We start from the raw sequence: 24,168 nt of genomic DNA, 5'->3' as shown, positions 1-24,168 counted from the left end.
AAGCTTGATCAGACTGATTATATAGAAAACATCATCCCAGCAAGTGAAGGTTATACTTTTACAAAAATTGAGTATACACCAGGTCATAAAATAAGCCCTAACATATTTAAAATAATCAGTATCATACTAAGTTCTCTGAACACAATGCAAGAAAATTATGTAAATTTTAAGAGATAATTTATTTTATTTTTTAATTTGAATTTGAAATTATTTAAATTTGAAAGATAGAGAAGTAATAATAATGAAAATATATATCAAGTGCTGGCCAGTGTGGCTCAGTTGATTAGGCTGCGTCTCCTGTACCAAAAGGTTGCCAGTTTGATTCCCAGTCAGGGCACATGCCCAGGTTTCAGGCCCCATCCCCAGTAGGGGGCGTGCAGGAGGCAGCCAATCGTTTCACTCTCACATCGATATTTCTTTCAATATTTATTCCTCTCCCTTTCCTCTCTCTAAAAAAAATCAATAAAAATATTTAAATATATATATATATATATATCAACACTTTAGGATGAATCATACACTTAAAAATACTTGTGGGATGCAACTAAATCAGTATTTAGAGAGAAGTGTGCAGTCCCAATTGTTCATATTAGCAAGAAAAAAGGCATTAATGAACTGACCAGCTAAATTAAGACGTTAGGAACATAGCAATTAAAAGAAATCCAATGAATGGGAAGGAAGCAATTTTTAAAAAAACAGATGAAATTCACTTTAATAATATATTTTAGTTAACCCAGTATGTTCAATATATTATCAAATCAAATTATAAAAATTGTTAATGACCGATCTCACATTTTTTTGTTCAACTGTGTCTTTAAAGCCCGGTTTGTTATCTTACCCTTACGTAGAGCGCATTTCAGTTCCATCTGGCCATATACGAAGTGTTCAGCAGCCACAGGGACAGTGAGAGCTACCAGTGGTGGGACTCAGTTATCTGCCAAGCGCATCTAGAGTCACGGTGATCTAGCAGTGTTTTTGTGAAAACCTCAATATTAAACACCCCCCCCCCCAACAAACCCACGTGCTACAAAACATAGGGTAGGAAAAAGGCTAAATACTCTACTGACTCACTTTATCCTTGCCTGTTCTAGACATGTTATGTACATCAGCCCGTTTAATTTTCACAAAAGCCATGTGAGTTTGGTACCATTGTCATCCCCAGTTTACAGATGAGGCTACTGAGGCTCCAAGAGATTAAGAAACTCTAGGAAGAGAGAGCTGGGATTCCGATTGGAGCAGCCTGGCCTGCAGGTGGTAGATGAGGCAGTTACACCCCTGTCTGTGTAGCCTGTAGTGCATTCCCACTCCGCCCCTCAAAAAGGCTCCTGTGGAAATTCTTGGGAGGGTTTAGCTGAGGTTGGTGAGATGGCTGTGTTCCCTGCTCCAGGTCTTGCAGTCCCAGGCACACCTCCTGACTAGTCTCAGCTCATAAGAGGACTTCTCCATCACCAGTCCAGCCTCGAGAGAAGTCTCTCCAAAATCCAATTCCAGTTTCAATTCCCCCCCCCCCATGCCAGTGGTTCCTTTTAGGATAAAATTCCAACCTGCCATGGCATGGCCTGCTTCCTTTTCTAGCCTCTCTTGGTACACTGTTCCCTCCTGGGCTGGACCTGCAGACACTCCACTGGGAATTGGTATCCTCTGTGCCTGCTGTCCTTGCTCAGGTGGCACCTGCCTCTTCCTGCTCCCAAGCCCCACTCATTCCTTTCTGGGGGAAGCCTTTTCTAAGCCCCCTACCAGACATGTATGCACACATACCCTAAATCTAAAACATCTCTTAGCACTGCCCTCATATCCTGTGTAGAATATGTTAAAAAGAAATACTATGAAAATGATTACATTGGTGATAAATCTACTTGTCTAATTTAAAAAATGAGATAGAGTTTTTAGAAGAGGAGACTGTCCATGTTGCTTATTTCGATATCCCCAGGTGCGTGCTCACACTTGATTAAAAACTGGGTATGTGCATGAAGGTATGCCTGTTTGGAAGCCTGCCCAAATGCTGGTTTCCCACATTTTTGGAGCAAAGGGTAAAAGGAATGTATGGTTGGGGTATAAAAGGAAATTGGATGTTTTAGCCATACCCCCTACAGACCTAAATACGTGTTGTTGCTTTTCGGAATTCAGACATATTTCACTTGTGCTGAGCTTGATGGGGCCCTAACAGAACTTCCCTTTGTCTCCTATATGGTTGCTCCCTCCCTTCAGGCTCTCAACAGCCAGGCCCTGTCAAACTGCAGTGACCGTCCCTTTGCTGGGTCATTACACTTGCTGATTCGGGGTTTTATATGACCAGTCTGGCTCTTCTGTTCCTATAGGACAGATAAGATTATTGAATATGGGATTATTGCATATATTGCCTATGGAATTGTCCATCTTCCCTTACCCGTCCACCCAGCCAGATGCTCCCTGAGGAGGATTACTGAGGTCCTGTTTAGTGATGTCACTTCATAATCCCATACATGAAGAACCCATACCCCCTGCCTTTTCTTTTTGGGGGTGGGAGTCTCAGTTACTGTAGAATTTGCTTACTGTTTTCCATTATCTCATCCTTTGAGGTTCCCGTTATACTCAAGTTTGGGGGAATTCCCTGCATTGGAGGCTGCTTATATTGGGTGCAGAGTTGCTTTTGTTAACTCCTAATTATACTAATTTTCTCTTACTCAGGATTATTTATTCTGCCCAACGACTTGCATTTCCCTTCAATTAAGAGTGGAATCTTAAAGAGGTAGCCTTTAGAGTTTGCTTTATTTGTGGCTGTTGTGGGGTTGCCACAGCCTCATTCTCCTGTGACATATTCTGCATATGTAATTTGCTGCCACAGGGGCCACCACCAGAGAGGTATAAGCTAAGGTCTGTTGTTAGAGCTTGGAGGGACGCCAAGAGAAGGGGCAGTTCTATGAGCAGTTTCCTCAGTTTACCGTAATGTCACGTCGTATTCCCTCTGGCCCCACTTCTGCTGTTAAATCATCTCAGAATGGTGGCATATGTGGAGCCTTCTTACATGCTTCCCCCCCCCCCCATTAGTGGCCTGAATTTGTTATTATGCAGGCCAATCTTGCTGACTGGGTGTTATAAGAACCGCCCCTGCCAGCTCAGTCACCAAGTTTTGTAGCATCTTCTTCCTGCACATCTCTTGGCCCCCTTCCTGCTCTCCCTGCTCTGGCTCAGCTCCCCCCTCACCTCTGGCTGCAGTGATTTCAGTGGCCTCTTGACTACCCTCTCCCTTGGTCACCTTTGGCCCAGGGTGAGTTCACCACTCCTCTGCTTAAGAACCACTTAAGGGTCACCTGATGCCTCCTTTGGGGCCAGTTTGGAGGGCCTGGTTCCATCTTGGCCGAATCTCCCTCAGGTCCCCTGTGATCTGGCCTGAACACACCTCTCCGGGCATTCGGCATGCCCTTCGTGCCATCAAGAATGCCCGCTGCTCTCTCTCTCTCTGAAGTCCTGCCTATCCTACAGGGACCCGTTTACACACCACCTCAGCGAAGCCGCCCTGATTTCCTGATGGAGCTGGCAGGTCCTTGCAAAGGGCACTTCAGGGGCACTGCCGCTCCTCCATCATGGCGTTATTCAGTATTTGGGGTACCGAGGTGTTTCTAATATTGTGGTAACAGTTTTAAAAAATATTTCTCGAATAAGTGAAATGGGAGCTCCCAAACTTAGTTGTGTCTCAGCACAAGGCAGTGGAGAGTTGGAGGTTTTTTGTTGTTGTTCTTATCTGAGGATATTTTTTCCATTGCTTTTTCAAGAGAGTGGAAGGGAAAGAGAGAGGGAGGAAGAGAGACAGACTGAGAGACATCGCATCCGCTGGTTGCCTCCCACATGCGCCCCCACAATCCAGGTAAGTGCCCTTGACCGGAATTGAACCCAAGACCCTTCTGTCTGCGGGCCAAAGCTCTAACCACTGAGCAACACCTGCCAGGGCTGGAGTTTTTGTTTTTAAATATAGCTCCCTGTGCCCTGTGGTAGTGCGCCGAGAATCACTGAGCTGAGCCCCTGGGAGAATTGGGCCTCCGTGTGAGGATACGTGGCTGTCAGGTCTCTGCACCTGGCTGGTCCTTTATGCTGCCACTGGGCACCTTGTGAACGGAAGTTCCTGAGTTCCCAGCAGGCATGGCTCACCGTGAGAGAGACTGGCATATTCGTGGATACTCACGGCTGCTCTCACAAGCAAATCCAAAGGTGGAGTTTTTTCCTTAATAGCTAAGAGTGGACACAACCTGGAGTTACTTGAATTAAGTCTGATAGAAGAGTCTTGCATGCTCATCCGCTATCACTGCAACCAGCCCTAATTTTCCCCCTAAGTTTGACGGTGTTTGACCTCACACAGAATGTTATCCTTAATCCAGGCAAGAATCCACCAGTGGGTGGTAAAACAAGTCGGTTTGGTGAACAACGGGATATTTATTTAGTCTCTAAGTGTCTCCCATCAAGTTACTTATTAATTACAAAGGGAAAATTGTAACTTGACAGTGGAGAACCTGCCTTACACCACTTTAACCAATTGGTCAAATTTCACACCAGCAGTATTGGGACAGATCAACATCATGTGCCTCCAGAGAAACTGCATCAAGAAGGGCACAGAGCCCAGCTGGTGTGGCTCAGTGGTTGAGTGTTGTCCTATGAACCTGGAGATCACCGTTCAATTCCTGGTCAGGGCACATGCCAGGGTTTTGGGCTCGATCCCCAGTAGGAGGCATGCAGGAAGCAGCAGATCGATGACTCTCTTTCATCATTGATGTTTCTCTCTCTCCCTCTCCCTTCCTCTCTCTGAAATCAATAAAAACGTATTAAAAAAAAAAAAAAAGGAAGGAAGGAAGGGCACAGAATCCCTTCTGTGATATTCCTGCCCAAAATGGGTAACTTGAATCTAATCATGACAAACCAGACAAACCTCAATTTAGGGACATTCCGCAAAATAATTGGCCTGTACGTTTCAAAAAGTGCCAAGGTCATAAAAGAGAAAGGAACTATTTCAGATGAAAGGAGGCTGAAAAGATGACAGCTGAATGCCACATGTGATCCTGCGTTTCCTCTGAGGCCATTCTGGGGACCACTAGAGAAATCTGTATAAGGCCTTAGAGTAGATAACACTGCTGAAGGAGAAGTAATTTCCTGGTTTTTATCATTATATGTGGTGGTTGTGTAAGGGAGTACCCTTGTTTTTACAAAATACTAAAATCTTTTTTTTTTTAAATATATCTTTATTGATTTCAGAGAGAGAAAAAGAGAGGGAGAGATAGAAACATCAATGATGAGAGAGTCATTGATCGGCTAGCCCGCAACCTGGGCATGTGCCCTGACCGGGAATTGAACCCTGATTGCCTGGATCCTAGGTCGATGCTCAACTGCTGAGCTACGCCCAGCCGGGCAAAATACTAAAATCTTTAGGTGTAAGTACCATGTCTTCAACTTACTCTCAGATGGTTAAAAAGTAATATGTGGGTTATATAATAGAATGTGGTAATAGGACAAATGTGTTGAATGTTAACAATTGGGGAGTCTGAGTGAATGGAATATAGGATATTCTTGCAGTCTTTCCATAAGTTTGGAATTATGTCAAAAAATAAAGTTTAAAAACTTGGAAGCCTCCGGGTCATGGTGCTGCGGCCAGTCTGGCATCAGAGCCAGGTGGGGCTTCTCAGCATCCGCCTTTTCTATGGTCGGCACTAAAGTCATTTCCCACAACACCGAGCTCTCATCAAAATTGGCTTTGCTTCCTCTTGCATCTGCAAGAGGTGAAGAAAGCAAGGTGGCCAACCACTAATAGTGTGGCTTCAGCTGACAGGAAGGTTGCTTTCTCCAGCTGCCCGGGGGCAGCAGCTGCTGCTGCTATTGTTACAGATTCACTCCTGCTGCTTGTCCTCAAGTATGTGGTCAACCGTCTCTGATCTATACATTGACCTGGTTTAGACTATACATTGACCTGGTTTAGACGAGGCCTACAACTGTACTGTGAAAGAGGCTTCCCATGCAGAATGTGACTTTGAAAATATATTTAGATGCAGTTGAGAGTGTTTGTGCATGAGTTCAGTGCACTTCATTAATGCCAACGTAAGAAATGTCCATACCTGGAGAGAATTTTTATGAGTTTATTTGAGCCAAACTGACAGCGCATGCCGGAAAGCAAGATCTCAGATGCTAACAGTTTTGCAGCTCCTTTTATGCGTTTAGAATTAAGATGGGCACATCAGGAAGATTGGAGAAAGCAAGGCAGGGATTGGGTTATAGGATAGTTATTAAAATTACGTGGTTCCTTGAGGATTAACACCCCCCTTAAAGGGTGTGACTTCTGGTATGTCAAAGGTGTGTTAACCTAGATGCACAGAAACAATGGACAGGGTTGGCTTAAAACCTTTCACTAAAGAAATTATGGGCATGACTACCTACCATGACCTGCCCAGTTAGGACTTTATGATCAGATCACCGTGTGAGGTTACTTTCCAAAGAACCCCTTTTGCGTTTTGTTCATCTACACCAAGATGCTTTGGTTGAGCCCTTGCCATCAGATAAGCCCAGACCCTGAGGGCAGGTCTTAGCCAGAGGGTCAGCACTGGGCAGTTAAAGATGGCCCCCTCTCCTGCCTGACAGAACCTTGGTTTGTATGTTCTGGTAGAAATCCTGCAGGTACTATGTTCTGCGTGGGGGTGGGGGTGGAGGGTCCTTTTCTAGCCCCTAGTTCATTTTTATCCAGGTAAGGGGGACCTCCTGTGCTCTGGCTGGGATCCCTCCTATGGGGTGGGGGTGGTAGGGGCAGTACTTAGATTCAGAAGGGGAGCTCTAAGCTGGGGCCTGAGGGTGGCTTTGCTGCTCTGAATTTGCAAAGAGAAGTTCCTCTGAAACTTGTTGCCCCAGGGAACAGAATATAGTGAGAATAGTGACACAGCTTCTGTTCCCCTTTCTGTCTCCCCTTCCCGCTCTTCTTTCCCACAAAGTCCATCCTTCACCCACACTCCGTTTTCTCCTCTCTGGTCCCCATCCCTCTCCCCTTTTATCTTTTTAAATGGCCATGAAGCATTAACATCCATTGAATAAGCTAAGTATTATGTTTCCTGTTCTTTGAAAAGTAGGTCTGGGAGACTCAGAATTTTAGTGGAGGAAGGAGCAATGAAAGTGTCCTCGTTCAAGCCTGCTCTTTACACATTTGCAAACATCCTCACGAGGTGACATGGCTACAGTAAAAAAGCCAGCAGCGGAACAGTTTAGTGATTTTATCTCTTTCCTCTTCTCTTTAAAAACAAAATAACACCCTGGCTGGGTAGCTCCATTGGCTAGAGTCCCGCCCTGATACTAGGAGGTTGCAGGTTCAGTCTCCTGTCAGGGCACATACAGAAGCCACCAGTGAATGCACAAGTAAGTGGAACAACAAATTGATGTTTCTCCCTCCCTCTCTCTGGAAATCAATAAATTAAAAAAAAGAAAAGTAGATCCAGTTTCTTTCCCCTCCCCCCTCCCCCCCATGGTGGTGGGTGGGACAATCACTTGATTTCATTTAACCCCTTCATCAACATACACAGTGATTCTTGTTTGAAAAAAGATTCATATCCCTGTTCTCCACGTGCCAGGCATGCTCTGGACACATCATAAACACCCAGTGGTTGTGATATCTGGACCCACAGAAAGGTCCTGTCTTCACATCTGCTGCTTGTCAGGACCATGCCGAATTTGGGTTGGTTTTTCCTTGGGGATCTAGGTGCAGGCCACTGACCAGTGCATTCATTCACTCATTCATTCTTCAGTTCATTCCTTCAACAAGTATTTATTAAGTGTTTTTTACGCGCTAGGCCCTGTTTTAGTTCCGAGGCTTTCAGTCCCTCTGGCAGGGAGAGCGGATACGGGTGAGCAGCAGTGGGCACTCTGAAGTCAAGTAAAGCAGGAAGTGAGCCCCGGGGCTGGGGGGCTGGGGGTGCGGATGCCGTTTCACAGTGTGGTCAAGGAAGGTGACTTCTCAACAAAGCGCTGAGGGAGGCAGAAGAAACAAGTGGAGACCTGAGGTAAGGATGGGGTGGGAACAGAGGTCTGAGGAACAGTAGGAAGCCTGCCAGGCCGAGGTGGAGTGAGGAGAAAGAGAAAGTAAGGTGGGGAGGAGAGAAGGTTCTGGGTTTGACCCTGCAAGAGTTGTGGCCCCCTTAACATCTTGGCCACTTCAGTGAAATCTTAGAGAAATACTCTGTACTTGCTAGGCATGGTCTCGTTTTGGAGAATGTTTTTGCACTGGGAGGATTCAGAATTAATTCCCTTAACACTTTTTACAAAGATTGATTTAGAGAGGGAGGAAGGGAGAGAGAGACATTGGTCGGTTGCCCCTTGTGTGCACTCTGACTGGGGAGCGAACCTGTAGCCTGGGTATGTGTCCTGCCTGGGAATCGAACCCCCTGCCTTCTGGTGCACAGGGTGATGCTCTTATCAACTGAGCCACACCGGCCAGGGTGCCTTAAGACTTTCAAACATGAAAAGCAGGCAGCTGAATGATAGTAATGATGTATTCTCAGCATTAGAGGAATACCGGTTGATTAGAAGTAGATTAAACGGCATACCTAGGAATCACTGAAGGGCTTGCATCTTGGTTGGTGGCCAAAATTAGTGGAGTGTAGACTGTGCATTCACAGAGCAACACTTTTGTTTTTCATTGCTGGAGACAAGTCCTCATAATTTTGCAGTTTTTAGGATCTGAAAATCCTTAGGCTAAAATTTTTTGTAATTATAGCTGCCCAGAAGCTTGCTGGAGAACAGGGTTTCTCAAAGTGCCATACCCACGTAGCTCAGAAAACTTGCTTACAATGCACATTTGGTGTCCTTACCTGGGCCTACCAGGCGGGACACTCTGAGGATGAGGTCTGGGAATGTGAATACATTACAGCCTCCTCCAGTGAATCTCGAATGTGGTCAGACTGGAGACTCGCTGACCAAGACAGCTGTGGAGGCCTTGGTCCATTAAACTGAATAAATAAATAATACCTGTAAAATATCGGAGATGGTTGGGTGTGATCTTAGCACCACTGCTCTTGCCAGCGCTTGCTTTATGGTTTTGATATCATGGGTGAAATTTCACAACCCTGAAAGATGAATAAGACACTGCCTACCCAGTGAAAACAGGCAAGTACCATATAGTGGGGTTCCCCCGCCCCGTTGGTGGTAGGAGTGGAATGAGATGGTTGAAGGAGCTCTGCTTGAGTTGCATGGGTCCAGGAATGAGTGGTGTTCTTCCCCCACTCCGTGCACACCTGTGAACCTGTGGTGTGAATGCAGGCTTGTGCATGTCTGTTGGCTCCCGCGTAGATACTGAAGCTCAGGTATCATCAATATTTAATCCACAGTCTTTAATTTTCAGTTTTTGCATTAAGTTTAATTATCTTTGTTAACATATAAATAAAGGGCCAAAATGAAAGGCAACATGCCTGTATTTGAGATACAAAAGAATAGTTACTCCAGAAGTGCTGGTTCAGGCAGAAACCCAAATAGTGTTTTAGATTAGGTAAAGACAAGAGGTATTTGTGAGAAAGGAAAGGGAAATAATTACATGAATAGAAGGAAGGAATTTATAGGTGTAGATTAGCTAGCATAGTGGTGCTAATGCTAAAGAATGTCTTTGATTTTCAGTCCCATAGTCAAAACTAACAGTTGTTTGGACTACAATACTGCTTTAGGTCCAATTTTAACATTCCAAAGTTTGAAGCAGTTTCTCTGGGATGGCAGCTCTGACTCCATTTTAAAGTGGCTCTGTTTATGTTATTTTTTTACATTTTCAGTACTTTAAAAATGCAGCAATGTTGGAATTTTAATATATACAATGACTTTATCCCAATGCGTCAAATCGGGGTAATTTTGCCCCCCAGGGAACATTTGGCAATATCTGGAGATATTTTTGGTTGTCACAACTGGCAGGGAGGGGGAGGACCAGAGATTCTAGTGGCATCTAGTGGGCAGAGGCCAGGGATGTTACAAAACATCCTGTAATGCGCAGACAGCTTCCTACAACAAAGAGTTACCCAGTCACTGTTTCCTCAACTTCACATTTTTGTTTATGATGATCTGTACCTTTGTACACCTTCATCATTAAAAACAAAGCAAAAAACCAAAAATCTCTTCACATATGTGTATACCCACCTGTTCTAAGACCCACCTCTCCTAAGCACCCACAGGTGGAAGGGCATGGACTTGGAGGTGAATGGCTGTGGGTTGGAATTCTCAGCTCCTTACTTAGTCATGTGTGGCCGTTGGCAGGTTAAATGCAGCTAGTGAGCAAATGAAGTAGCTGTTTTTAAGGCTTAGTGATACCACATGTAGGCCTGTTCCTCCCTTCAAATATTAATGCCCTACCCACCCTTGCACTAGTAACTGTGTGTACAGTTATTTGGCAATTCATCATGTACCACTTTGTGGTGTCTATTCTACTCTTGTCTTGAATGGCTAATTCTTAATTCTGAAAATGTTAGTACCAGTTCTACAAATGGACTGAAAGCCTGGGCCTTGCCCTATTGTTCTACATCAGTCTTAATAAGAATTGTGTCTTCATCAGGCATGCAAGCATCTAAGAAGAATCGCTTACATTTTTATATGTGAGTGTAAAGATGGTAAGTGAAGCAGTGGTGTGGAGGCTCTCCCCCTGGCAGTCTGTGTGGAAGAGCCTCAAATTTGTGATTCCTGACATGCTAGCTCCAGGTAGCCGCGCTTTAAGGGCCACAGCAGACTCCATGTGGTTTGCACCATAATTTACCAACAAATACTAGATGTTTCAGTAGCGCATTTTAGATATTGTTGGGCATTTTTGATGTTTCAGTAGAGCATATGCTTTTTTCTTTGCTGTTATAATTTCTGTTAACATTCAGTTTCAGTTTTAGTCTTAAATATAATTGAGAAAACCCATTTTGGGGGCTTGGGGAGTTTATCTTATCCGGTAACAGGCCATAGGCGTGTAATGTGCATTCCATTCAATGTAAGATGTTTTTTTAAGGGCCTGCTATGTGCCAAGCCCTCTCCTAGATGGTGGAGATACAATGATGAACACACTTCTGGCCTGGCAGCTCAGTCACCAGGTGTTTGTAAAAAGATAGAGGAGATCTAAAATGTTAACAGAAAGTTTCAGTTCACTGTAGTAAACAGAGAGAGCAAATGGTATTGAAAAATGGTTTTCACAAAGAAGGAGAGCGTTTAGGGATGAAAAGTAGTTCACCAGGCAGATGGTTGAAGGGACTCCCACTGGGATTCCAGACTAAGTGTGCATCATGTGCAAAGGCACTGAGGCAGTAATCTGGCAGATCCAGGATTCCAACAGTACTTCTTTGTGGCTAGTGTGACAAGTTTGTCACCTGGAGTCATAGAACTTGAAATGAGCTGGGAACTACCAACCACATAATATATTTTAGAAAGATGGCTTTGAAGGTACAAAATTGAGATGGGAGTCTAGGTAAGTGATCTCCATTAAGGGAATGTCAGTGGGCATGGGAAGCTTAAGAAGGTATGATTGAGAGGCCCTGGGGATTAACCGGATTTGGGAAGAAAGAGGGAAGTCTGGGGTTAACCTGCAGGTTTTTGGCTTGGGTGATTGAGGGGAAGGTACAGCTACCATATAATAGGGATATGCTCGGTAATGGTGTCTGCTTGGTAATGGTGTCTGAGATGAAGATAGTGGGCAGGTCATTAGATACATAGGTCTGAGCTCGGGTGAGGGTTCTGCAGAGAGAGATGGATTTGGGGATCCACTCCCTGGATGAAATCTTTAGTGAATTAGTGTGGGGCAAGGAGAACATTGTGTTGAGGGTGCAAACTGGGACTCTGGAGTCATAAGATGTGCACATGGGAGTTGAAGATTGCAGGTCGTGAAGGAAGTGTGGTCCCAGGCATGGTGTGCAGGCTGTGCAAAGGAAGGCAAGACTCAGGCCAGGAGTGGCTCAGCTGTCACAGGGAACAGTGGCAGTGGGGAGAAGAGGCTAGTGAAGGAAGCCAAACATTTAGAAAGAGATTAGTGGGGAGAGAGGATATTGACAAGGACCCGACCTAGGCTGAGTACAGGAGTGGCTGGGGGAGGATGTTGCTTCTCCAGAGGCATCCAGAAAAGGAAATGGAATGGACTGAAGAGAGGACTCTGCCATAGGGCCAGAGCCAAAGCCTGTGGCTAGAAGTGAGGGTAACTGGAGGACGGCAGATGTCTTTGAGCCCTAACAGAGCTGGACACCTTTCTGTGTTATAATAGCAACAACCAGCACTTACACAGGGCTTGTTATGTGCAACCACTGTTCCCCATATTAATCCTCTGAGGTAGGTAATATTACACCCATTTCACAGATGAGGAAACTGAGCTCTATGAGTTAGTCACTTGCTCAAAGCTTCACAGCTGGTAGGTGGAGAAACTGAGCCCAGGTGTCAGGATATAAATGCTGTGCTCTCCTGAGATCCTCTCCCGTTTGATCAGGAAAACAAAACAAACAAAAAGGAAACACAACCCTTTTTTCGAGCATTTTGAATGGGTTGTGTGAGCATGTTATATGGCAGTGATGGTGAGAGAGGAAGGTGTTCAGGACTGTACATCCTCCTATCACCCCCAGAGTCCCTACTTTCCTTGCTTGAGTCATTTCCTGAAAATGCAGAGAAAGATTACCTGATGTACCAGTTACGTCCAGCAGGAAACCAGAAACCACATAGATACTTAAGGCAGGGAGGGCTTTCATGCAGGGGATTGATTACAGAGACACTGGCAGGCCTGAAGATGCCAAAGTGAGAAAGAAGTATTAGCCAGAGATCGAAAAGCTGCTGTCGCCTGGCTTGGCATGGCTCAGCGGTTGAGCCTTGACCTAGGATCTAGGCGATTGGGGTTCAGTTCCTGGTCAGGGCACATGCTGGGGTTGCCGGCTCGATTCCCAGTCGAGGGTGTGCAGGAGGCAGCCGATCAATGACTCTCTCATCGTGATGTTTCTATCTCCCTCTCCTTTCCTATCTCTGAAATCAATAAAGATATATTTAAAAAAAAAAAAGAAGAAGAAAAGCTGCTGTCACTCAGGGCTGACACTCATACTTATTACAGAGCTGGAGGTGCTTTCACTTCTGTCAAGTAGAAACCTAGGATGCCGGGTGCTCACCACACTGCTGGAGTCCCATGTTCACCCTTCATTGCCCGATACTGTGGCTGCCCCATCAGAAGCTCCACCAGATCAGGGGAATGTAAAGGCTGTTTCTTTCCTCTTGTCTTCCAGTCTTCCTCCAGAAAGTCCCCTATCACAACTTAACGGGAAACCAGCTGGCAAGAGACAGTCTGAGAAATGTCATTTACACTGAAGGGCAGAGTAGAGCCAAGAGCTGCAACAGTAGGCAGAGGTGGAGACCGGGTTCCTTCTGATACCACAGTCAGTCTTGTTCTCTGGAGGTCCACTTGGCTGACCATGTATTTAAGTAATCACAAAGTTGTGGTGTTTGAAACCTCCCAGGGTCTCAGTTGTTCTAACTTCTCTTTTAAGAATTCAGTAGATTCTTCAGTAAGGGTTTACTAGTGAAGTCCTTGACACTGTTTTTTTAAACTACTCAAACAGAATGATACATATCTATGAAAAGTCTTACACTCTAGTGCTACACAGAATTGGCGTTGAAGGAGAGATTGTTTACAGCAACAAAAAAATTAAACACTTGAATGTCAGTTTGATAAAAGTTTGTGGTTTCTTCAAACAGAATAGCACAGCCCTAATGGGGGAAATGAAATGAATAATGAGATATAACTTCCTCTTGGCTAAGAGATTAAATATAGTATAGACATTTCTTAAATTAACATAAATTTATTATTATAGAAATAGGTGTCTATGTTAGTTGAGATATGACATTGCATTTAACTAATAATTGCTTAAACAAGACAGAAGTTTATTTCTCTGTCGTGTAACAGTCCAGAGGCAGACAGTCCAAGGTGGAATAGCAACTGCCACTGGGATTATTCAGGGACCCAGGCCCCTTCTCACTTGTTGCTCCACCAGCCCTTGGACGATGTGCTCTCTGTGTGGTCTAGAGTGGCTCATCGTGTGTCAGTATTCCAGCCAGCATGAAGGGGGTTAAAGGAAAAAGTGGGAGTATGCCGAGAAAAGCACCCTGTATGTTGTACAAGTCACTTCTGCTCATATCCCATTGGTCAGAACTTAATAACCAGGCCATACCTAGCTCCAAGGGAGGCTGGGAAATGTAGTCTTTATTCTCGGAGGCCATGTGCCCAGTTAGAAATCCAGCCTTCTATTAAGTTAAGAGCAAGGGGAAAACTGATTAGGGGGAAGGGAGGAGATATGTCCATTTCTACTGCAGTACCTTTTGGAATACTATTTAGAAACTGAAATTTGAGAATAAAATTAATTCAAAAGAACAAGTAGACAAACATACCCAAGAGCACAGATATTTTTTAAAGAAACATTTTTAAAATTGCCATGTTTTCTTTTTTCTTAGTGTAGCACTTTTCTTGTTTTTAATGTTACACTTTATTTTTAGACTTGTTCACTATAGAGAACTTCAGGCAAAAGTATGAGTATAGAGTCCCATGTACCCATCGCCCAGCTTCAGCAGTTATCAGTGTAAAGCTTGTCTTGTCTCATCTGTTCCCCCACTACATGCTTATACCCTGCCTGACTTTTTTGAAGCAGATCTCCTTTCTGCTCTTTTATCTGTAAATATCTCCATATGTATCTCTAAAAGGTAAAGCCTCTTTTAGATACGTACTCACATTTATTTGTATTCTTTATTTTGCCAGCTATTGAATCATTTCACTACTTATCAATAATTCCATCATGTAACTTGCTCCATTCCTTCTTTTTCTGTCACCTCTCTCTGCTGTCAAGCTTTCTGCTAATTTTTCATGTTTTCCTTCATCCTCAAATGTACAAAGTATCATCAGGCATTAGTAGGTCTTTGAAACGTAACTTTATTCACTGAATAAAGGGAACAAGTGTCATCCTCTCTTTTGGTTCTTACTTGGCCAGACAGGCATATTTTAAATTGCTTTCTTATCTCTAAATGTAACTTCATCCTATTATATATGTTTTGTATTCATAACTTCTTTATTCACTTGGTTAATTTCAGGACAAATTATTTGAATTGGCTTTCATATCAGTGTTGTCTTTTTCAGATAGTGAACATTTGGAGAAGCAGGAACTAGATTTATCAACTCCGTTTTCCCTAGTCCTTCCTGCTTTTTGTTGATGGGGGAAATTCCAGTCTGAAAAGTTATGTGCTGCCCGGCCGGCGTGGCTCAGCAGTTGAGCATCAGTCGACCTAGGATCCAGGAGATCGAGGTTCGATTCCCGGTCATGGCACATGCCTGGGTTGCGGGCTCGATCCCCAGTCGGGGGCATGCAGGAGGCAGCCGATCAATGACTCTCTCATCATTGATGTTTCTCTCTCTCTCTCCCTCTCCCTCTCCCTTCCTCCCCCTTCCTCTCTCTGAAATCAGTAAAGACATATTTTTTAAAAATCAATAGAAGTATTAAAACAAAGGCATAATCTATTATACTTTAAAATAAAATAATTAAAAAGAAATTTTTTTAGATAAAAAGTTATGTGTCGATTCATAAAGCTTCAATTACCCATGACATTGCACTGAGATGTTTGTATGTGTTTCAGGCTAACTTGAAAGAGTGAGATACCCTTTTATATGAGACGTTACTTTTATGTAATGTGAGTGAAATTCAGGAAAGCCAAGAAGGGATATAAAGAAAATAGTTTGCCTTATTTGGTTATCTTAGCTAATCTAATGTTCAAGCACTTTGAAGTTAAATTTCCGTTTTCAAATAAAGTTCTCTATTATATTCTAAAGTAAATACTTATGGACATTCTAAATCTGTGCATTCAACTTTATAAACTATTTACACTGATGTTTTCATCAATACTGTAAGATTGTATAGCTCTGAATTATCAGAGAATTTGATAGTTATCATTAAAACTCCTATTGTCCCCAACCCCTAAATAATAAAATAAAATAAAATAATAAAATGTAAATTTTTTAATATGTCTTTATTGATTTCAGAGATAAGAAGGGAGAGAGAGAGAGAGAGAGAGAAACAATGATGAAAGTCTGATCGGCTGCCTCCTGCATGCCCCCTACTGGGGATCAAGCCCACAACCCGGCCCTGACTGGGAATCGAACCGTGATCTCCTAGGTTGATGCTCAACAGCTAAGCCATGCTGGCCAGGCAAAAATTAGACTTTTTATTTTGGGATAATTGTAGATGCACATGCGATTGTAAGAAATAATACAGTGAGATCCTGTGTAATCTTTACTCAGTTTCCCCCAGTGGTATCATCTTGCAAAACTATAGTATGTATCACAACTGGCGTAGATACAGGCAAGTTACAGAACATTTTCATTACCACAAGATTCCTTCATGTTGCCTTTATAGCCTTACCCACCATCCCTGGTATAACCCCTGACAACCACTATTCTGTTCTCCATTTCTGTAGTTTTCTCATTTCAAGAATGTTCTGTAAATGTAATCCTACAATAGGTAACCTTTTAGTCTTTGGCTCAGCATAATTCTTTCTTGATTCATCCAAGTTGTTGCATGTGTCAGTAGTTCATTCCTTTTTGTTACTGATTAGTATTCCTTGGTATGGATGCAGCACATAAAGGCTCTTTAAGAACATCGTTCACTTAACTCGTCCCTCTTTCATCTTTCTTCTCTCTTCCCCTGTCTTCCCAGCAATGCCGAGTGAGTATCCCTGTGCAAAACTGAGAAGCGAATGCTCGAGACCCTCCCTGCAATGGTATACCCGAGCTCAGAGCAAGATGCGAAGACCCAACTTGTTGTTAAAAGACATTTTCAAGTAAGTACGAGCCCTTGGGTCAGAAGATCTCCCTGATTTGGGTCAACTGTGTAGAATTGGGACTAAAATTCAGTGAGACCCCTAAGGATGGCTCTTATACTTGGTCACGGTTGGTCAAAGGATCGTTTAAAAGCACATCGATTAGAGCGTCAGTGCACAGATGCCCTGGGTTTGTGCATCAAAGTGCACTTGGTAAGAGTGCAGTGCCCAGCCAGGGGCCTCTGGGTTCTGTACCTGAGCTTGGATACCCAAGAGAGCTGCTCTGTCAGTGCACAGCTCTTCCTGCCATTATTTAACAAAAGAGGGCTTTTTCCCTTAGCTATTTTAAGTTAATCTAAAACATGATTAATTAAAGGCCCCTAAAGGCATTTGAAGAACATTAAATATTGAATACTAAAAAGGGTGACAGGTGTCTCAGCCAGGTCACCCTTATGTCCTAATAAGTGGTAGAATTGTTAAAGGAGGAACTTGTCGGTTTCATTTGGTAGCAGCTGAACCAAGTTGAAAATTACCCCCTTTTCTTGTCTAACTATAGAAATGGAACCCTGAAGTCTAGTGTCTCATCTCACTTTACTAATTTAGGAGGTGTGGATTTAAAAAGGTGGCAAAAGTAAATGTATATTCATAAACACTTATATCACTTTCCATCTCCTTTTAATCATTAACCAGCGTTTATTGAGGCCTACATGTGCCTGTCATTGTGTTGGGTGTCGGCCACATGGCAACAAACAGAGTAGACTCACGACCCATGCTCCTTACAGTGTAGGCAAGAGAGACTCGTGACCAAGAGTTACAGTACAGTGGGGTCAGTGCTGTAGACACTGGGCCTGCTTTTAACCCCTCTTTTCCTTCCTTTAAAAAAACATCAAAATAAGGGAATTATTACTGTACTGAATGACATACTCTTTTAGGGGCTGGGGAGAGGAATAGGTAATACGACAGTCACAAGATTCAAAATTCAATAGATATTAAAGGTACTCAATAAAACATCTTCTCATTGCTGCTCCCCACATTCCCTCATCCCACTTACAGATAACCAATATTACCAGTCTTGTGTATGTAAGAAATACTGTGTGTGTTGTATGTGTCTCCGCCTGCCCCCCCAGTGCCTTTTTACACAAATGGTAGCATCCTAATCACTTAACATTGTACTTGATCCCAGGGAGCCTGTTAAAATGAGAATCAGAAAGTGCTGAAATTCTTGCATCAGCATCTTCAAATATTAAGAAATATTTAGCATCTGTTATGTACCATGTACTATGCTGGATGCTATGTTTTTTAAACTGCCCCTTTCTTTAGAAAATAGGTTATTTTCCCCTTAAGGGTAATCCTTACCTTTGTTTTTTCAAACACAAATTATGTAAAGCAGTGGTTCTTACACATTGGTTTAAACTTTTTTTTTTAACTTTTAGTTTGTCAGAATCACTTGGGGAGCTTATTGAAAATGAGGTTTCTAGAACCATAACTAGACTCAGTTCTCCTCTCCTAATCCTGTGTGTGTGTGTGTGTGTACCCCAAATGTGTGTTTGAAACTATATAATAGTGTGAATGTATCCGATTTTTAAAAGCAGTTTTGTAGATGGTCTTAAGTGGCGGGTGGCACTGCCTCACCTCAGTGAGCCTCATTCTTGGGTAGAATTCTTTAGAGGAATAATTAGTAGATTGTCTTTTGGTGTTTTTTTACAGGACTCAATCTTTTTCCCCCAATTTTTGTACTGTGGTAAAATACACATAATATACAATTTACCATCTTAATATTTCTAGGTGGACAGTTTAGTGATGTTACGCACATTCACATTGCTGTGCAACCATGACACCATCCATCTCCAGAACCCTTTATTTTGTAAAACTGAAAATCTGTACCCATTAAACACTGACTCGCCATTCCCCCTCCCCCTGGCCCCTGCAACCACCAGTCTGCTTCTGTCTCTATGGTTTTGACTACTCTTAAGTACTTCATAGAAGTGGAATTATACAGTATTTGAAGGATTGACAGTATTTTAAAGTGGCAAAAATTGAAGCTGAGATTTTGTAGTTGAAAATCTATTACTTGGTTTTTTGAATTCTAGTCACCTGCATTTTGATTCAGATTTTATTATGGTGCCTTTATGGAAAAAGGGTTTTTTTCTATATTTGCTTGTAACAAAGACAATCATAAATGATTAATTTATCTTCTCAGGAAATATGAAGTAGTGCCTTAAATTGATCCCTCGGTTTGGGTTAGGTTTTCACTTATTTCACACGCTCGCTCTTGGTTGTCACATGACTGCATCATTATACCTAATTGATTTTTTTTTCTAGGTGTATATTGCTTGTGTTTGGAGTGTGGATCCTTTATATCCTCAAGTTAAATTATACTACTGAAGAATGTGATATGAAAAAAATGCATTATGTGGACCCCGACCGCATAAAGGTTAGATTTCTCATTGGTGTGGTTTAAATTAAAACATTTCCAAGCATACATTTAAACAGAAATATCATCTCTGAAGTATTGTAAGTAAATGTTCATGAAAATTAAAACAGAGGGTAAAACACTTAGTCTTAGCACTCTAAAACCAAAATCAGAGACAACCACCCTGAAAAAACAACCAACTCATCTGTATAGCCCCCAGCATTCTTCCGCTTTACTGAGGTCATGGGGTGGGGGAGAGATCCATTTACCACACTAGGACACTTGTCATGTGGTTAATATGCCTCAATGCTGTCCGTGTGCCTGTTCTCAAAGCAGAATGGGAAGAATTTGTTTTAGTATCACCTGTCATTCCTGCATTTCATTTCTCTTTTTAAGGATTTCACATTGTATTTCAAGATTTCCCCCTAAATTTATATTTATTTTCCTAAGTCATTCGACCTCTTCAGTGCTCATTTCACTGATCATTTGAGTGGTTAAATTATCCAGTAACGTTCAGCCTTAGATGAAAGAAGAGATGATTTAAAGCAAGGTAGCATGGTAATAGTGATAACCAAACATATATAGTTATTGTCATGACTGGGAGATTTTCCCGTATTCTTTCCATTTTACAGATGACAGCCTGGGGGTTAAGCTGGTTGCCCAAGTTCACATCTGGTTTAGTTAAGTAATCCAGTTTGTTGTGTATTGTGTAACTGTTCTAAAAGTGCTTTAGTAATGTAAACTCATTTAACCCTCTGAACAGTCTTGGGGCTGTAGGTACTGTTACTAACCCAGCTCACAGTGCAGGGAGTGGAGGGGCAGGAGATCGTCACTTATCCAAGGTTACCATAGCTAGTAAGCGGTGGAGTCAGGGCTTGGACCCAGCAGTGTCGTTTCGGAGTCTGAGCTCCTGATGACCTTGCTCTGTGCCTGGGTAGGGAGTGTCCACAGAGAGGAAGCCAGGAGATGTAAGCAGTGTGATGCAGAGATGAGAGAGCTGAAGTTTCTGAACTACAATCAAATGTAAATTTCACCTAGAAACAACGAGACCTTGGGCAAATTACTTAATTGTTTTGAGACCCAGTGTTCTTAGCTGTGAAATAGAGATAACAGCATCTATGCAGTAGGTAGTCATCCAAGTTAAGTTGCATAATATCCAGAAAGCTCCTTTTCTAATCCTGCTTTTTATTCACGTGGCTCTGATTATAGACAGGTCTAAACAAGTAAATGGAAAGAGTGTAGATAATAAATGCACAGCTTGGCTGTGCAGACACTTGTGTCTCGGGTCTTGCTCATCACAAGCCTTCCTGTCCTCGCTGCACCTGCCCTCAGATGTTCGCTGACTCGGTTCACTTCATCAGCATTAGCACACGTAGCCTCTGCTCAGGCCTTCCCTCTCCTCCCCATCTGGCTGGCCTTGCAGACATCCCCAAGTCTCTGTCAATTCCAAGACCCTTCACAGCTCTCTTGGATAAACTTTTTAGACATCCTATCTCTTTTTTGTCTCCTCGGAAAGGCCCAAATGGGTGAGACTTGATATGACTTACTGATAGCTGTGAACTCTTCCCTTCATTTCTTTGCCCCACTCTCCACATTCTCTGTGCATCTTTTTGCACACTGTTGACCACCTGACCAGCTGCAAAGATAATTCCTCTTGAGTAGGGATTAACTGGGAAATGTGAGGTCTCTTGTGCAAGGGTCGAGCACACCATTCCATAAGTACAAGTTGGGAAGATGCGGTTTAGTGACACCCTGGATGAAAATCAACTTAGTGATTTTAGTGCCTGGCCAGTGCCCTCTGCATCGACATGTGCCGTGGCTGCTACGGCCATTTTCCGTAAGCTACATTAATAGACCGGGATGGTGTGCGTGTCCCTGTGGTGTGCAGATAAGTGCTCTGAACATTATGGCCATCACTCTCTTAGGTTCCCCAAGAAATCATAGTGACTGCTGAGAAAGACCAGAAAAGAGACTCAAGATCTTGTCCCTGAAGAACCTTGGAAGGAATGGGGACATTTGTGTAGCCTGAAGGAGAGCAAGACGTGGTATAGGGCACATAGCAGCTGCTGTCAGCAAGCTGGGGACCTGGCCCATGGAAGGGTCACCCTGCCTAAGTGGCCTCAGTGTCAGAGATGCAGACCAGGCTGTGGCGGCCAAGCTGAAAGAAGGGTTTGATGGTCCAAGGCATCCAAAGATGGAATAAGTGGTCCACCTTTGTGGCAGATCTCTGGAGGTCTTTAAGCAAAGCCAGGGTAACTAATTTGGAAGTCCTATAGGTAGAATTCAGGCATCAGACAGCGGGTGGCTCACCTGACTCCATCTGGTAGTATAATGATTTATGGAAGCATTTCATTGTCCCATCTAAAGTACATGTTTTTGAGAACAGAAACGATGTTTATAAAAATATAGTATCTGGGATTTTAGGAAAAGGAATAATGATCTAAGGTTGCCCTTTGGAATTCTGTGCTCTCACCCATTGCCCCAGATTCGTGTCTCCTTGCCCAACTGTGTTTGTTTTTTAGAGAGGGGGAGGGAGAGGGAGAGAGAGAGAAACATCGATGATGAGAAACATTGATCAGCTGCCTCCTTCACGCTCCCTACTGGGGATCAAGCCAGCAACCCAGGCATGTGCCCTGACCGGGAACTGAGCTGGTCACCTCTTGGTTCATGGGTCAACACTCAACCAGCCAGGCCCAGCTTTTTTTTTTTTTTTTTTAGTAATTACCAGCCAATTACTGGCTCAGACCAGGAGTCCATGGGACTCGAGGACCTCTGTGTGTATCTGTCAGCTTTCTTCTCCGCGTTCTTTTTGGCCTGTTTCTGTAGCCTCAGGAGCTGCTTTTCCTCCTGGTAATGGGTCTTCGCCTTCTCCTTTCTCTTCCACTCCAGCGTGGCTGTGACTGCCAGTCTCGTGAGCCAGGCTTCCTAGGTAGGCAGACTTCTTTGTAGGCTTAGAATGCACAACCTTGAGGACAGCAGGAACCACCACTTGCTTTTACTTGTCATAGGGTGGCGGGATCCCATCAGACACTTTGGTCTTGAGGGGCAGCATGCCTTGCCCTGTCCGCCAGAAAATGCGCCCAGGGCTTGTAAGTGGTAGGGCCAGGTACTTCAACTGATTTCTGTAGAAATTGCCAGAAATGTTGATGCCCTCACAGTGCACAACCACCACCTCTGGCCCAGCAGTACCTGCTTGGCCACGGTGGCTGCCAGGTGCCCAGGAGATGGTCTCAGCCATCTAGCACTGGGATCTGTCCCTCCGCCATCTTCTGCAGCCACTTGGGAAAGCTCCTTACCTGCCTTTCTGCATCCAGGCATGCCCCACTAATTGAATCTAATTGAATCTAACGTGTGGACTTACACTTTTTTTAAATTGATTTTAGAAAGAGAGGAAGGGTGGAGCGAGAGAGAGAGAATGAGAGAAACATTGATGTGAGAGAGAAACATCCATCGGTTGCCTCCTATATGCACCCCAACCAGGGTTGAACCCTCAGCCTTTTGGTGTATGGGACAGTGCTCCGATCAACCTGGTCAGGGCACCACTGTGGTGTTTCGACTGTTTGTTTTTCTCACTGTCCAACAAGCAAGCCCTTGGGAGACAGGGAATGTGTGCTAACATTTTACATTAATGAATATGTACTAATCTATATTAAACTCCACAGGGAGTGGAAGATATTACTTGAACCACAGTTTGTTGTCTCGTCTTTGATCTCTAAATTATACAGAAAATGCACAGTTAAATAACAGGAAATTCTTTGAGTACTTTCAGTAATGCACATTAAGTTTTAAATTCCTTTGAGGAGTAGGTCAGATACCACCAGTAGACAGTAAGTAGACAGGAAAAAGCTCCTCCATCACCTTCCCCCTGAAACATGGAATATGAGTTCTCCATTTAGGCTGTGGGGCCAGTTTTAAAACCTAAGTTTACTGCTGGACCAGTAACAGACTCTGATGGCTGTCATTGCCCTGCCTTGGCTGGCTCCAGTGAGGATTCCTGACCAACCACCAACAAGGGGGATGGAAGTACCGATGGGCAGGGTCAGCCTCACAAGCCCATTGCCTGCATGGAGAAGGCGTGAGCAAAACTGTGGTTACTGTCCTGGCCAGTTCTGCTCAGTGGTTAGAGCACTGGCCCTCAGACCGAAGGGTCTTGGGTTCGATTTCCAGTCAAGGCCACATACCAGTTATGCAAGTTCGACCCCTGGTCCCTGTCGGGGCACGAGTGGGATGCAGCCAATTGATGTGTCTCTCTCACATCAATGTTCCCCCTCCTCCCTCCCATTCTAAAAGAAAAAACCTAAAAAAACTGTGGTTCCTTACAAAGAAGGTGTGGGAAATGTAGAGCCAATAGGCAGCCCATGGTGACCACCACATCAACTCAGTTCTAAAAATTATTTTACCATTATAAAATTAACACCAAAAGTTCAGATAATACAGAAATTAATAAAGTGGAAAGTCCCCTGTAATTTGTGGGGAGAGGGAGGAATAGGGGCAGTTGTAGAAGACACACATTTGTGAAAGTCTCAGTTCAGAAGTTAAGAAAATAGAAAGTAAAACTATCCTATAACCATAGTGGAATTATGGGTATTTTTTATTCTATTACTTGAGACTTTTTTTTAACATAGCTTTTTAACATGTTGACCCTGTCGAAATGCCACACTTTTCACAGTGGTCCTCACAGGTTGTCCTGTTTCATTCCAGGCAGAGGGAGCAGTGTGTGCAAAAAGCAGGTGCCTTAGAGGGCCTTGCAAATTAGAGGGAAGCAAGAGTTGGATATTGCTGAGGATTTGGGGTGGGAATAGCAGAGTATGAGATTGAAAATGAGATCGGTCCAGAGAGTACAAGGCCTCGAATGCCACACTAAGCAGCTCCTAAATTTGATATGTAGTTGTGCATCATTAAACTAAGAACAGAAACCCTATCTCAAGTCCCCAGAATAGAGGGAAATGGTCATGGAAGCTGGCCAAGGGTGGTCATGTTATTCTGAATGG

General features: G+C 43.5%; 1 protein-coding gene and 1 pseudogene across 7 annotated transcripts in view; one reads left to right on the top strand and one right to left on the bottom strand.

Annotated features, from left to right (window-relative positions):
* The window catches only part of ST3GAL5 (ST3 beta-galactoside alpha-2,3-sialyltransferase 5), a gene marked incomplete at its 5' end in the record, with an annotated part of 61,721 nt that overhangs the window by 19,814 nt on the left and 17,739 nt on the right, over window positions 1–24,168 (top strand). For 5 of the 6 annotated variants that reach the window (XM_081156985.1, XM_081156986.1, XM_081156987.1 and 2 more), the window contains 2 exons: window positions 16,662–16,785; window positions 19,087–19,198. In XM_081156985.1, the coding sequence (XP_081013111.1) occupies window positions 16,664–16,785; window positions 19,087–19,198 (234 nt within the window). Of the gene's footprint in view, window positions 1–16,661; window positions 16,786–19,086; window positions 19,199–24,168 lie in introns of those variants that run through there. The other variant, XM_081156988.1, reaches the window with a different exon arrangement.
* Window positions 21,918–22,443, bottom strand: LOC308566555 (large ribosomal subunit protein uL13 pseudogene; annotated as a pseudogene). The gene has a single exon. The product of its transcript is annotated as a large ribosomal subunit protein uL13 pseudogene (transcript).

This window comes from Miniopterus schreibersii, assembly GCF_964146895.1.
Source record: "Miniopterus schreibersii genome assembly, chromosome: 13".
Classification (NCBI taxonomy): domain Eukaryota; kingdom Metazoa; phylum Chordata; class Mammalia; order Chiroptera; family Miniopteridae; genus Miniopterus; species Miniopterus schreibersii.
This window is presented reverse-complemented; position numbering and strand designations above follow the sequence as displayed.